The 15,703-nt window shown below is 41.0% G+C and overlaps 1 protein-coding gene across 3 annotated transcripts in view; it reads left to right on the top strand.

Moving 5' to 3' along the window:
• Nucleotides 1-15,703, top strand: part of asap1b (ArfGAP with SH3 domain, ankyrin repeat and PH domain 1b) — a 47,464-nt gene that overhangs the window by 3,506 nt on the left and 28,255 nt on the right. For all 3 annotated transcript variants that reach the window (XM_029528955.1, XM_029528956.1, XM_029528957.1), the window contains exons 2-3: nucleotides 12,737-12,809; nucleotides 13,995-14,140. In XM_029528955.1, coding sequence (XP_029384815.1) covers nucleotides 12,737-12,809; nucleotides 13,995-14,140 — 219 coding nt within the window. The remainder of the gene's footprint in view (nucleotides 1-12,736; nucleotides 12,810-13,994; nucleotides 14,141-15,703) is intronic.

Consider the following 15,703-nt stretch of genomic DNA (forward strand, 5'->3'; position numbering starts at 1 on the left):
AAAACACACCACCTACAATTCAGTTAGTTATTCTTGTTCCACATATTTTGTTCCTCAGGACCACTTTGGCAGATTGCCATGAAATTTATGCAAGTAGGTTAATGCCCTTGACCTTTGAGAGCTAACCATAAGTGAATTCAACATATTTTATTTCCACTGCAGGAAAAATATGGCTTTTACATTTATAGAATCAACAACACATCAATAAATGGCATTTTGTTGATTGATTGATTGATTAGTTCATCTGTGGCAAACATTTTGATAATCTATTAATTTTTTAGTTCAAGAACGTTTGCTACTTTCTCCGTTTTTAATCATATGAAAATGAGAATGAAAATATTTAGCTTCCTGATTATTGTTTGTGTGAGTGAAAATCTCTGGCAACGTCATGTCAAGCTCTTGAAAACAGTGAAGGACACTGAGAGCTCTTTGGGGGGAGGGGGGAATCATTACATGCCGCCCCCCCCAAAGACTAAAAGAGCAAATATAATGATCAGATTGTGTTTATTGTTCAGCAGCAGATAACAGCCAAGCCGGCTGTCACAGGTTATTGCTCCTGCGTTGTCCCATTTTCTGCTGTCAGAAGTTATAATTAGCAGCAGGCACTTGTTATCCCCCTGTGGGTCATGTCTTGTTGCTCGCCCTCCACCCCACAGATGGCACTTTGCGTCACTGGGTTTGCTTCCCTAAACCACACAGAGTCCCAGCAGTGATACAAGGGAAACCCTCACTGCATTGGCATTCCTTTGAGCATGCCTCTTTACACCACATCACATGGCCTGGACCAAAAAATGTTGACTTTTCTCAGTCTTTCTATTCAAGCACGGCTGACCTGAAACCTAATAGGCAGAGGTCTTTTATGTTTTTTTACTTTTTTTATAACATGCCGTGCCAGGTCCAGCTTCTTTAGCCGGAGATGCCATTTGATTCTGTCCCGTCTTTAATTAAAAAAATTATAAAAATCACAGCTGAGTGAGGAGTTTCATTCCAAACCACTGTGTTTTTAAACTGGAATGAAAATCATTGCCTTCTTCATCTTGTTTGTAAGTCCAAGGAGTGGACTTAACATTCCTACCATTCTTTGTAAAGCTCTGGCGTTTATTTTCAGTGTGTCATATCAGAGTTGCTCTTACGCCTATCAAATGTTAGATCTCTCGCTGTGGTGGCCTTGGAAGATTTTAAGCACTCGTGATGAAGAAGAGCAAAGATGTTTCTGCAGATTGGCGGTGGCTTGTGTTTGTAATCGGCTGCTGGTTGAGAAAAAGTAAAATTAAAACAGGTACAAACAAGAAATGCAGTGTTCACTGTTCAGGCACAGTTGGGTTCAAAGATCACAGTTTCTGATTCACTACAACAAAACCTACAATAGAAATCACTGTGATGATCGAGGTGGCTTTGAGATCCCTTAAAGGCAGAAAATATTTTGTTCATTATTCAATCGCAGCAACATTTTGGCTTTTGAGAAACTGGAAATAGAAAATGAATCAACTAAAACTAAAGCTCTAAAATAGAAATTTTAGGAGTCATGTATTGTATAATTAACAAATCTAACACATAACAGATGAATCAATCTTTGCACTTAAAATCAAAGCCAACAATACAGCAATAAATGCCAATAATCAATCTTAGCTGTCTGTCAGTGGAGATTAGGAGATGTGCTCTGCTGCCAAAATCTGAAATGAAACCCTTATGAACAGAAATGAGGACAAGTATAAAATCTAACGGAGAAAAGTCGCTGGGAATTTCTCAGTTCACCATAATACTCCTCTGCTGTGGTGTTATGTGCAAAACAATCTTTCAGCTTCAAGTTTTGTCCGAAAAGGGCCCGAGGCCTGAGCCTTTATGACATGAAATCATGTGATGCTTCGCTTGTCTCTGTCACATGTAACATCAAGTCCGACAGCGAGGAGTGCAGACTAAACCGAAAACTGTTCTTCGGTTTAAGAGGTCGCACCTCTTGTTGGCCTTTCTCAAACTGGAAACCACCTGACTATCGATTGAGCTAACAGCTTTTGCTGCAATGGTTTCTTTATCACATAAATATCCTAATGGTGCCTTTGTTCTGTCATGGACCTAAAATTTACCTTCTCTGTCTGTGAGTCACATTTTGAGTATTTTTTGATTAAAAAGACAAAATCTGTTGTATTTTGCTGCAGTGGATATTAAATTTTGCATTGTTATAGAGTTTGGCCTGTCAAAACTTTGCAACTTTTTTAGTTCCCCCCGTGTCTTTGTTGGATATTTTGGACTGCTCTCAGGAGGAAACGATGAATAATTCACAAGGATGAGACAAGTTTTTACCATACTCAGCTTTACATAACAGAACTGAGTGTTGGCTATTTAAGGGTCCATTCTGCGACATTTGCGAATGAAGAGCACAGCTGTGTCAAGATTACATTATTTATGAAGTTATGGCTTTTTATTTGTCATCTCTCCCCTATGCCACCAATCCCAGTGAATCATACTGTGAGAGTGAATGGGAGTGTTTAGTCCCCTGGCACATAACATCTTCTTCCTGTTACATTTCACTATAAAAAAGAAAGGAATTTGAGCTTTTCATTTCCAAGCTTTTGTCTCAGTCTCCACTTTGTCACTTCTCCGTTGTCAAAATTATACAACTTTTCTGCAAAGTTAAGTAAATGGAGTAAATGTGACGTGTTGAAGGGAGGGTGTGCAGACGCTGTAAATTACAGCACATCATCATGACAGAATGTACTGGATGTTGCAGAATTATGATGCATCAAATAAAAAGAGCATCCAAGGGGGGAGAATGGGGAGAAAAACACACTCCCTAACCTCGGAGCCATTTTCTAATTTGTTGTGTGTTCCTCACAGCAGGAGGTGAGACTGTGTTGTGTTGCTTGTTTGCTGTCTGTGGCTGAAATCTGATAATCGGTCTGTGGGCCACAGCTGTTGGCCTACCTTCCTGCCACAGCTGCAATGCGTATATCATCAAGGACTATTACCCTCCAGCGGATTAGCTCCGACCAGACTCTGCTCTGGGTCTCTGATCCCTCTGCCTCTTCCCCAGATTTAGGTGAGGAAGAGTGGGTCAGTGTTCACATCTGTCTGCTGCCTGTTCTCACCCGGATGGATGCCATTTTAGCCATTTTAGTCTGTAGTGCCAGCCAGTGCACCACAAATAACATCAGCTTTCAAATTATGATTGCCTACTATTTATTCATCATCTGGATACACGATACTGCTGTGCTACGGACATTGTTCTGAGGATGATTGTTTCGTTGGTTAGCCACTTTCATCCAGCCTGAAAAATCTGGATTGAATACATCAGTTTTTATACATACAGTTACAGATCATCTTCAGCCTCCTTCATTTGCCTTTTGTGTTTGTTTGTCTCAGATGATTCAGATGACTCAGATGATCAGTGCAGTGTTAACATTGTTACTCTCAAGGATGGCCCTGCAGAAGCAGTGTTGTCCTTTGACGGCTGGCTGTCTTGTTGTGTCCCGAGGGGTAAACAGCACATCTCTGTTGGTGCTTGCTTTGTTGGTGTTTGCCTCTGGACTGTGTCTGTTCGTGTGTGTGTGTGTGTATGTAGCAAAGCTGAACAACATGATGCAGCCTTTCAGTGTAGATTTGAATGCTACCTTTCCCTGCCAACAGCCCATTTCCTGCTGAGATCATTCAGGTTTGTGTGAAAAGCATCAACGGTCCTTCAAGACGAGTTGTTTACACCTTTTCTTAATGACATTTAATGTCAGTGAAAAGTGTCAGATCACCTTTTCTGCACCGTGACAGCAGCTGTCAAAGCAAATGTTGATCTGAAAATGGGGAAATCCCAGTACAAACGTGCTTTGACACAGTTAACACAGCCAATGCTTGAAGCTTGTGTTTCTTGCCACAGCCGAGGCGTTTTTCTGTTCCTCTGTATGTCCAGTTGCTCAAATGTCTGCGCTTCCAAATGGCCCGTGGGAGTGGATACACCTGTGGTTTTGGAATAGCTGCTCTCTAACCCAGCAGAGTCCCATAAAGTGTGAAATTTGAGACTCGCCTGCAGAAAAACTTCAAGGAATGCCATAAAGCGCTCTGCAGAGTCCTCGCCTGTGACTTTGGCTGAGGACTCATGACTGGTTCATGAATGTTACTTGGAGGCTAGAAAAAATAATGTTATGTCTTTTACATTTTCACCAAAGGGAGCACATTCCTTGGCGGCGTGCCCTGAAGATTTTCAACGCAGGCGGTTGATTGGAAGGAAGTGCAGCTGGCAGACTTATCAGCTGATCGATGATAAGTGAAAGATTCGTGATAAAAGCTCGTAGTAGTTTATTTTAGTTTCTCTTTGATTGACCTACTTGGTGCTCGTCTGTTAGAAAAGTCTTGTTCTTTTGCCAGCTCATCTAGGGGAGTATTTCTCCATTACTGTGTTATTAATGATCAAGCACAAACAGTCAACGGATCTAGTGTTGAAATGATGAGCCAGATGTTCACGGAAAAAGCTGTAACTTCATTATTATGTCTATCTGTGCTTGGATAAACAATGACAACATTTGTTTCAAGAAATAAGTCAATGACTGTAACCATCACCCAAAATAAATGACATGTTAATGATACATCATCCAATATCATTAATATCAAAGTATCTCGAGCAGCTGGGTGCTTGGTAGCTGATGGGTTTTTGCCAGTTTTTTGGAAATAAAAATAATTTTTTGGTCATCATCATGGTTCAAATCATCACTGTGTTTAGGATTAAGAGCTTCTGAACAGCTACAACAATTCAAGATTATACAAACACTTTGTTTTTTTTTTTTGTTTTTTTTTATCTTGAGCACCATTGTCTAGTGTTTTGTTCGGGTGGCTTCATATGTTTGAGATTTGTGGGTTAAGAAAAACTCTTTTTTGGTCTTTTGAAGGGAAGGTAAAAACATCCTCACAACGATGAATGGATTAATGTAACAAAGACTGCTCATCTGTTCCTGTTCAGTATTAGATGTAATGCTGAAATGACCGTTGCCAGTTAAGTCCAAGACCAAAAATCAAAAAGTAATCCTAATTACTTGCAAAACTGTGAAAGCTCCTGCAGCTTCTCAGCTGTGAGGATGAGTTACCTCATGTGTCGAATGTGTTTTGGGCTGTTGATCTGCCAAACACATGATCTTAGGTCACTTCCGTCATTTTATAGATCATAAAATTGAGAGGTCTTGTGTTACGTCTGTATTGGTCACAATTTGATATTTCATGGACTGAATAATGAGTTCCAGCCAAAGTTAGAGGAGCTAGGGGTAACATGGGTTAGGTCTGTTTGTTTTTCTACTTCCAGAAGATGCTAGCTGTCACTTTTTTTAATCGTCAGCGTGGACTTCCTCCCACTACTCTCCTGATGGTGGTTGTTAATCAGAATAACCCAACAGCTGCTTTGCATAAATAACAGTTTCCAGTGCAATAAATATAATGTACATGAAGGTAAGCTGCTTGTTTGATGTTAGGGGAGTACACAGTACATCGCAGCAGTGTGTGGGTGTGATAGCAAAAACACACCCACATACTGCTCGAAACAAGTGCTAACCTTAGTGAGTGCAAACTTTGCAGGGGAAAGCTGCCAAGTCATGTGTGATCGTAACCTCTGCTGCGTGCACGGCTCGACTTTTAGCCGACCGTACGCATGCGCCTCAGAGTCTCTGGAGATGTGCTGCAAAGAGTTGGCATCCTTGTAGCTCAGAGAGTTTGCTCCATCCATCGTGTAGCCTCATCAAACTCACCACAGCTGAGTTGCTCATTTCTCTCTCTGGGAGGCCAGACCTGCAGGCTAATGGCCTCAATATGTAATGTGGTAATCCCTGGGTTGTATATACTTCTCCTAGTGGCCAATAATATCAGCAGGTCAAGATTTGTACAACATGCAAGCATGAAATCTAATCTGACTGACGTGAATTGCCACAAAATGAGACGTATTAGAAGAGATTTTTCATGTTTTATCACATAAACAGCATGCTCTGTTTATTCAAAGCATCCCATTTGTTTTTAGCAGCTACTGTTTTCAGTTAAATTCAGCGCAAAATGAAACCGCTTCATTTGCTGTTGTAGAAATGTAACATTAGCCCCACATGGCAGCACAGTTGCAAGCAGGGGTGGTTGAATTTTGATGCGGTTTGAACTTCCTTGAGAGACATTCACATGCTAATGTGAGGTTAGATCTAATAGAAACTGAGAGTTGGCTGTATAAAACGAAATGCATTGGTGAGAATTGTTGCGAGGAAATCTTCATCTGGGAGATTAGAGACTGCTGCATCGCAGGAAAAATATATCACAATGTTTTTGTTCATTTTCAAGGTAAAATGGTGTTTGGACATAATGTTGACTCCCAGCGTAGGTTCTCTGGAGGCAACATGCAATTTCTCATATGGAATCTGATATAATGTAACCAGCTCTTGTGTGTTAAGAGCTGTGTGAAAGGATAGGTCAAGCACTCCAATGTGAAAGCAAGTAATGGCATTGAATGGACTGCAGTTGGTTGTAATAGAAATGTTCGTTATGCTGTTTTGGTATGTTATATGTGTGAAACAAGATTCATGGGTAATTTGTTGTTTTGGATTAAAAAATGAACGAAATAAACAATTTGACATTTTGGGAAATACACTTTGTGATCCACAGTGAGAGAGACACAGAGGAGGGCACGCAGCAGGGGGTCACAGGTTGGATTCAAACCAGGTGGGCTCCCTCAGCATACGTAGTTTAACATGAAAACTGAATATTTTCTTTTCGTTTTGTGAATTGTTACCCAGCATATGCAGCAGGTTCCACATCTAACAGTATTTTTACAAATACAACTTGTAGATAGTAAAGATAGCAGCACAGTATCATTCAGAGGAGAGAATGAGCAGCAGCAGTGATGCAATGTGTGGGCTGGCTGTGTTACGGATTAGTTATGAAAATAAGAGTGGATAATTGGAGACAAAGTGTAGGCTCAAGTGAGCTATCAGCATGTGGCCTTTTGTCAGTCTGAAGAAACATGACAGGAGGAGTGTGAGGAGTTTGCTTGATGAAGTTTTTTTTTTTTTTTTTCAGAAAATCAATATTTGGGATCCTTATTAACTTAAAACTCAGAAAAAGATGCGTTCTTCCCTCATGCTTGTTATTTTTAGTTTCTATTTGCTATAAACTGTCATGCGGTCATCCGATACACCTCTTAACCAAAACCAAAACCACCGGCAATCGGTCTGTCTTTCAGTTCTGTATGTGCACGTGTGTGTGAGAGACAGACAAATGGGCTGTCTGAGCTCAGCTGCTTTTGGAAATGTTACATCCTCTCATTTTTCCCATTCTGCAGGCCCAGAGAAAGGGATGTGTTTCCTGCCAATGAAAATGGCTCCCCACCCTTCCTGCTTGAGTCATGCCACATAGACTTGACAGACAAAAAAAGAAAGAAAAAAAAAATCATTTGACATTCAGACTTATTTTTCCAGTCACTTCTTCATTCTAACAGAACAAGCAAGATCAGCTTTGCTGTAGTATTACACTTTGTTTGTATCGTATCTCTATGTGTTGTGGAGTTATGAGTCAGAGAGGAAATGAGATTGCATTTGTACATGCCAGTCAGTCACTCTCCTTCTATAAATGCCACTGATGGTTTTTTTAGCCTTGTGATTCAGCTGGACCCCTTTCCTGTTTTCTTCTTCCAGGAAATAATCAGCATGTTAACATTTCTGAGAACTTCAGTTTCTGTCTCTCTTGAGTTAAATTTTTTTGCCACAGTGGCACAGCTGAGTCCCACAGAGCTGCTGACGAACAGAGGGCTGGCCGGTTAGTCAGAGCAGCTTCCTACAATCTCCACGGTGAAGAATGTCGAACCAGCGCGAGAGACGGCCAAATCTCATCTCCTTGGTAACCACGCAGTCGCCCGGCGGTGTGATGCCAAACTGCAAGGCTGCTGGAGAAGCTGAGCTGGGAAGCATGAGTTCAGGGAGGAAATGAGAAAGACCACAGAGCAGGAATCTGAATAGAATCAGCTAATTGAAAAAAAACAAAAACACCTCCCAGACAGCCTGAAAGTGCATTGTTGTTATTCGTCAGCTGTCAGTGGAGAGCAGTTGGTGTCATTAGACGGAGTGCTGCTGACCCAGGACAGGACACTGTCAGGCCTGGCTGCTTCCTGCTTCCTGTCAAAGGACGGCTGCAGGGGAAACAGCAGGGCTGCTGGGGGAGGATAAGGCCTCGGGCAGGAAGTGTGAAGCTGAGACGGCCTCCAGTCAGTCATGCCCAGTCACTGCAGCCACAGCCACCAAATTTTTATTAAACTTTTGGCCATTAAAAAGTAAGAAAATGGTTAAAAAAATAAATAAATAAATAAATAAAAAATGTATAATTTCACACAATTCAAATGGACGTCATCAAATGTGTTTCCTCTGAAGTAACAACAATTGACATGATAGTAAATTGGATAAATATGGGTCTTTGATAAAACAACAGTCTGCCCCATTTAATGTCAAACCAGTTAATCAGCTCATCCAAACAATATCTGGCTGTTATTGTCCTTAGTCGTAGCGTTGGCACATTTGGTTTTTTTTTAAGTAATTTATGTATTAAATTCAATATTTTCTGGATTTTACAATATTAGTAGGACAAAACAAAGACTGTTTGCGCTAAGAAGAGAGTTCAACTTTCCAAGAAAGATGGGTGAGACAAAACGTCTTCGTTCACATTGAGGCGCTGTGCACAGCCTCCACCCTTCACCTCCCATAACTTGGCCCTTGACCTCGTAGACTCAGACTTGGACTTAAAAGCATTCTGACACCGGCTTGTCGGCTTTCACAGCACAAATGGCTCTTCAGGTTGGGCAGTTCTCAGTAAACTTGCACACAGCTATGACACCTACTTCTTCCGTTGCTTCGCTCTCTCAGCAGCACCAAATAAATCACTGTAAGCATCACTCACTGTGCGGGTGGAGAGACAAGCAACCACAGATGTTTTGGCATTGTCACGTTTTCTAATCCCCCTGGGTTGAATGGGAGCTTGCGATTGGTTGATGGCAGATAAAAACAATCCTTTGACTATACTCAATAGTTGTCAGCCTTTTGGAAAGCAGAGTTTGGATGCATTCTTGTCTGTTGCCAAGGGTTTGAGAAGCCTTTGTGCCAAGACGGGGCTATTTCATTGAATTTTTTTTTTTTTTTTTTTTTTCCCCTCTCTGAAAAGCTGAGAAACTACAGCTTTAACAAACCATTTCCATAAGTTCTGGCCAATGAGAAGATGTGAATCATTCAACTTCTGTACTCGTGTGTTGGGATTTTGGATGTCTGTTATCTTGTTTTAGCAGTTACTAAATCAGATGTCTTGGGTGTAATGTATGGATGCATAAATCTGTCAGAGCCTGTCCATGTTACAGCTGAATTAAGAGCCCAGAAGAAGTGAATTATGGGTGACCCTTGGGGTGGTGGTGTCATCTGATCTCAGCATGAGCACCACTAAAGGTCAGCCTGCCTGCTCGGCATGTTTGTCATGCGCTTTATCTCTAATCAGCTAACAGGCCCACAGTCTCCGAATCACTGCAGGATGAGTCGACATTAGTGACGAAGGCGGCAGCTCGGGGCGACCTGAGAGAAAATGCTGCTTTTTGTGAAATGTGCTGGCTCTTAAGTGAATCTAATCTGTGACTTCTGTGGTCGAACACAACGTGTCTATTCATTGAGCTTGGAGTCACTCAGGAGAGAGTACACAATGGTAAACGTCAATTTGATAAGCTGAACTGCTGTTGCAGTTTTGACAGATAACATTATGGACTGAGGAGAAATCCATCTCACTGGTCTGTTAGCAGTTGTTAGCCAAGGCAAGCTGAGAAGCTGAGTGTACAGACAAATCCCACTTCCTGGTCAAAAACGGCCACATTTTCAGTAAAGACGAGTTTATAGCTTCAGGAGACACAGACCAGCTTAAGTTAACACAGAAATGCATGCTAGTTTTAGTGGAAACGGAGAGTTCAAGTTGCTTCCTTCAACGCTTTATGCAAAGGAAAAATCCAATTGCTATTGTTTTGATTTGGACGGTAAGTTTTTGCTGGAAAAAAAGCTGATAATGATCTGTTTTTTGTTAGGTCCTTACACTCCAAAGCCACATTTTCTTATGTCTGGAAAATATAATTTATAGGCCACGCAGCACTGGTGCACAGTGCTCAGTCAATTGCAGCTCCTGGGATTTGGATATTGTGCTGAGCCGTACTGTGAATTCAATAATATTTCAATTAATTCCTTAATCCTGTGAGCTGCACACGTTATCAGGCAGGAGAGAGACAGAAGGGTTCGGGTAAAGCGGGAAGAGGAAATTGCATTGTGTCAACTCCTTTGGTAGGAAAGCTGACGACTGCCAGGCAGCACTACAGTGATGATGTGATAATGATATAAAGGAGGTAGAGAAGGGCGCTGCAACTGAAGCTAATGGAGAGCGGGGGAGAGAAGTAACTTTGGGTTTTGTTTCAGGACTTTCATAGAAGCAATTATCAAAATAATGTGAACGTGTATGCAAAGATAATATTTGCCAAGATGGAGCTAGCTGCTCATCTTGGGGCATTGTTTTGGAAAGCAGACACATGGCGAAGCAGTGAGGCATTGTGGGAAGGTCCAGCAGTCTGTTCCCATGTGTGGGAGGATCAAAGGGCCCCCGCCTGGCAAAAAGGGCCCCATGGCGACAACCTGCTGCTGCCATAATTGGGGAAGAGCCATGTAAAACTGTCCAGGAGAGGCCAAGGACAGCTTCATTATGTTGTGAAATTTAATTAGCCTACTCATGGGTGTGTGTCTTTGTGTGTGTCTGCGTGTGTGTGTCTCTGCTCTTAACCGGCTGACCTTGATGTAATGTGTTTTTGCTGGTGTTTATCATCTATTATGAGCAGACATGGTAGAGTTGTTGTTCCAGTCCCTGTGGTTAAAACAGGCTGGATGTGAAACATTTGTGCCGTCAGAATACATTTATTTTGAAATCACCTGAACTGGCTCAAATTTAGCCAAGACAGGTACCACAGTGTCTGTTTGTGATGCTTGTGTGCGCTTCTCTAGATGGTCTCGGCCCTTCCTGCAGTAAATGAAATGATGATAGATGACACACGGACAGATGGTTTTCAGCATCACTTTAGAAACATGTCGAGCAGCGTCAGAGCTGCTCTCTCCATGCACAAAGCAGATCTGGTGTCCTGCAGCATTAAACTCTGGGGAAGAAATAAACATCCTCCTTTCAATTCATCTCTCAGATGTTGCTGATGATAATCATGAAAATACGGCTGGTAAATAACTGCAGAGAAAATGTGCCCTTTTATCCTGAGCTGAAATATATTTTGGACACAGTAACAGTATACAGATTAAAAGGGGCTTTATATTGACAGCAGCAATATATACATGTGAGTAAAACTGCATTGATCAGAATCCACTGTGGGGTCATTGTGGAGCCTGGACACTGTTATATTTCTGGGTGGCTCCATTCTTGTTTCCAGTAAGTATTGCTGGTTTAAATTGATCTATTCTGTGCACCATAAAAAGTGTGCTGCTTTCACACAAAAGACCATAAAACATGAGAAAACGACACTTATAAACTTCAAAACTCTAAAGATCCAACTTCATATAAACATCTGCAGTCTCCTATAAGCTCTTTAAAAGTTCTTTTGTTTTCATTCCCATTTCCTGCAGTAAAAGAATCAAGAGGTTTATATTTTGTGATTTTAACTTACTAGGGAATGTTGTTAAAGGATAAAATGACAAAAAATGTATACGATATATGATGCACATTGCAAGAACACAGTCCAAAAGAGTGCACAGGGGAAATGGTGTGACAGTGACAAACTTAGTGTTCAAAAAACAAACTAGAGGAACAACCAAAGAATTTTAAATGGCGATAAAGATTGAATATGAAACTATTTTAACCACATGAAGAGATGGAAAAAGGGGGCTCTAAAATATAAAATTATACTATAAAATGGAGCTTTTAACTTTATTTAGTATGTCAGCAAGACTCCTGATGCCGTTAGCTTGTGATTAAATTTACATCAGGCTGCACATCAACCACAAAAGTTGTTTCACCAACCAACTCAGAAATTTAAGGTGTCAACTCGTAGCATGACTTTTTCCTGACGTACATGTGAAAGACGAAGTGTGCATGAATGTGCTCTAAATTTTCATTTTGTTGTGAGGTTTCTCTGGCAGGGGTGAGCTGAGCTCAGAAGGTATTAGAGATATAATTAGGTGATGTGAAGCAGCTTTGAGGTGAAGGGGGTTGATGTCTAAATAAGTGTTGGGGTCACTTTTGCACGGCTTTTGTCTTAAATAGCTTTGTAGGGTTTTCTCTAAATAGCGTCTGTGAAGTCTCATTCTATTTATATTGGTCATTATTTTGCCTATTTGGTTTCTAAACTCGTTGAATTAATCTGAGACAGATAACTCACACAAGCGTTGGTGTTTATTTTTCTGCCATTTCATTGTGAATATTTGTGACAATAATTAGCCCAAACAAGATAAAATTGGATACACTGTGTATTTATTTTGGGCATTAAGGAGCACAAAAGGTTTCCTCCAGCAGGCAGCGGTGTTGAAATAATCATTTATGCCACATTCAGGTCAAGCACGGCATTGTGAACACTCTGTCTACATTAGCTTTACGAAATATGATTTAGATCACAAAGGAGATATCAGCTTGTATTTGGCTTTGGAAAGATGTTTTCATCTTTTTATCATGATTGTTGTTACTCTGTTATTAAAGGCGGAAAACAGTAACAGATCCTCTCCTCCCCCTCTTTTCTCAGGCTTTGGACCAGGATCGAACTTCCCTGCAGAAGGTGAAGAAATCAGTCAAGGCTATCTACAGTTCAGGACAAGGTGAGACCGACAGTTTGGAAATGAATGAAGCCTGACTCTGCCTTAGCTGATAGTTGGGTGCATGTTTACTCAAAGGAAAGCCCACGATATCCTGAATATCTTCAATAAAAATGAGAATTGTTTAATTTTTTTTTTTTTTTTTTTTTTTTGTCTGGACCATTCAGGCTGTCTCAGAAACCAACACCTGAGTTTGTTTTGCTCGTTGCTGTGCCATGGATCCTCAGTAATTTTCCATTGAATACTTAAGAGAGCAGCCTCCTCCCTGCAAATTGACAGTTTCAGTTGTTTGTGCTGCAAAAAAATATGTTTTCCTCAGAGAAGACACTTAACTTTTCTTGCATTGTGAGCTGTATGATGAAGAACAACTGGAACAACCCCAAAAAAACACAGAAAAAAATTTAATAAAGGAGAACTTCACGATAAAAGCCAATGCATGTTATGTCATTCATGCTTTTCATGTCTCATAGCAGCAGTAGGAAATATTTAATTCCAATAACTTCATATGCCCCTCACATCTTAAGTGGACAATCAGGCTGATATAAAGGAGACGATATTAACATTACCAATCAATGCTCCTGTCTTGAGAGGTAACCACTGAATGTAGGTGTTTTAAATTGTCAATAAAATGCATCAAAAGTGGTTGATTTCATGGAAATTTTAATTTTAATCATGTAAGCTTTTCAAGAGTCTGCTGTTCTGAAGGCAAGCAGATGTATACTGCACTTAAAATGAAGAAATATTGAAACCATGTGTACAGTATTTTAACTGTCTGGCAAAATTAAACACAGAGAAAAACAGAACAGAGGGCAGGACCTTATTGTCTTCAGTCGTAAGCGCAGCTCTGCTTGGACTGTTTTTGAGTCTCCAGTGTGACTAAAGTTCAAAATGAATGCTGCAGGATGAAGTTCTACGGGGTGCTCGTCTCACCTGAACTTCTTTTCTGGACTCTGGATTAGATCTGGCAACAGTCTGAAATTGTCTCCCCCTCCATCTCCTTCTAATCCCTGACTTCATGACAAGGAGAGATTGATGCTGTGCTTCTGCTTCTGTAGTGGAAAATGTCTCATACTGATGAAAAATCACAGGTCTTTTTTTGTATAAACTTGTGGTATGAACCGGAGGATTTAAAGGTTTTTGTTTTGGGTGTATATTGACTGCTGGTTGACCTCGTTGTTTCCAACTTAGACCACTTTCAAAATGAAGAAAACTACGCCCAGGCTCTGGATAAATTTGGAAGTAACTTCATCAGCAGGGACAACCCTGACCTGGGAACGGCTTTTGTCAAATTCTCCTCCCTGACCAAGGAGCTGTCTGCCTTGTTGAAGAACCTGGTGAGTCCAGCATGTTAACACTGGTTTTATCTTTAAATTAAATGTCTTAGAGAACCCGTGTCTGTTTGTCCTAACAAGAATAGGACAGAGTTTATTTTTCTTGTCTTCACTTGGATAAGTGGTTTAGGATTTTGTCTTAAGGTTAAGATTAGGATTAAGTTAACTTTAGGTTAAGAGCTAGCTGTAAGGGAGAATGGGAGAGGCGGGAGGACTATCTGCCCATTGCTACAGTGTTTATCAGTGTGTCGTACAAAGATGTATGAAAAAATACACCTACTCAATCGAAGCTGTCGGACAGTATAGCTTTGACGGTGGATAACTCTACCGCCGAGGCTTGTGTTTCTCTTTCCAGTCAAAGCTCTTATCTGCCTGCTATGGATTTCCCCCCCGACGTTTCCTCTGAATATTATGTCCTATTTCCTCCGTGAGTGATTGTTGTTGGAAGAAGAGTTTTTCTCTGTTCTCACCCTCTCTTCCTGTGTAGCTGACGGTGAGATTAGGCTCCATAAATACACTTGGCAGCACCAGGAACAACTGTGTCTGTGTGTCTTTGGGTGTCCATTTGGGATCTGGATTATCTGCATATTGCTGGAAAGTGACATTAACTTTGCACATTGCTCTCTTCATCTATTCTTCCTCTCTTTTGTCTCCTGTCTTTTCCACTTTGTCTATTTCATTGAGTGAATTTTTAGACTTCAATAACTTCCCCCTCAGGGCACGAGCATGTGCGTGCACAGCAAATGAGTATTGATGAATAGCACTTGTCCTAGATGTAGTACATGTGTTATCGGCTTAAATCTAAGGATTTCATTAACAAATTTGCCCAGGTTGCTGCCAGCTTTTTATCCTCTTTCTTTCTCCTCTCTTCTTTTCTTGCTGAATCGTGTGGTGAGAGAAAGTAAACGAGACAGCGACAGTTTCCAGGACGGGCTGTTAGAGCACACCGCCAGTAGGCCAGTGGAAGATTGATTCCGGCGTTGGCCGTATGCAAGACGGGCACTTAAGAAGCACATTAGCGCCCATTAAACATTGTTTACTTCCTTAACTGCTGCTGCACGTCTGTGTGGACTTGGATAACAGCAACAGGGGCTTAAATGCTTAGTACTGTTGTAAATGACCTTGCTGATCCTAATGGTTAGAGCTGCTGAGCATAGCTGCAGCAACCTGAGCTACCGGCAGTGTCAAGCTTTTGCTAATTGTGGTTGTTTTTTGGCTGGAGTTTTGCCAGTATTTTTGGGGATTTATCCACTCAGCTGCAGCAAGAATGTGTAAATGCATAGCTTTGTAGCTTTGAAGCTGCACTACTCCAGATTTTCATATTAGCTGTAGATCAGATGGATACATGTAATGCGATAGGAGTGGCTTGTAGGATCAATCCTCACGGGGAATCCTCACCTGACTCTAATTCTCTCAACTACAGCATGAATAGCTTTTTTCTGTCTTTTCCTTTATTGTTTGGTTGTACACATTTATTTTCAGTGACAAGCTGCAACAGATCTTCTGTAGCAAACAGCTAGTGAACATGGTGGAGCAAATTTTCAAAACAAACAAAAAAGGCACGTA

This window comes from Echeneis naucrates, chromosome 20 (genome assembly GCF_900963305.1).
Source record: "Echeneis naucrates chromosome 20, fEcheNa1.1, whole genome shotgun sequence".
In the NCBI taxonomy this organism is placed as follows: Eukaryota; Metazoa; Chordata; class Actinopteri; order Carangiformes; family Echeneidae; genus Echeneis; species Echeneis naucrates.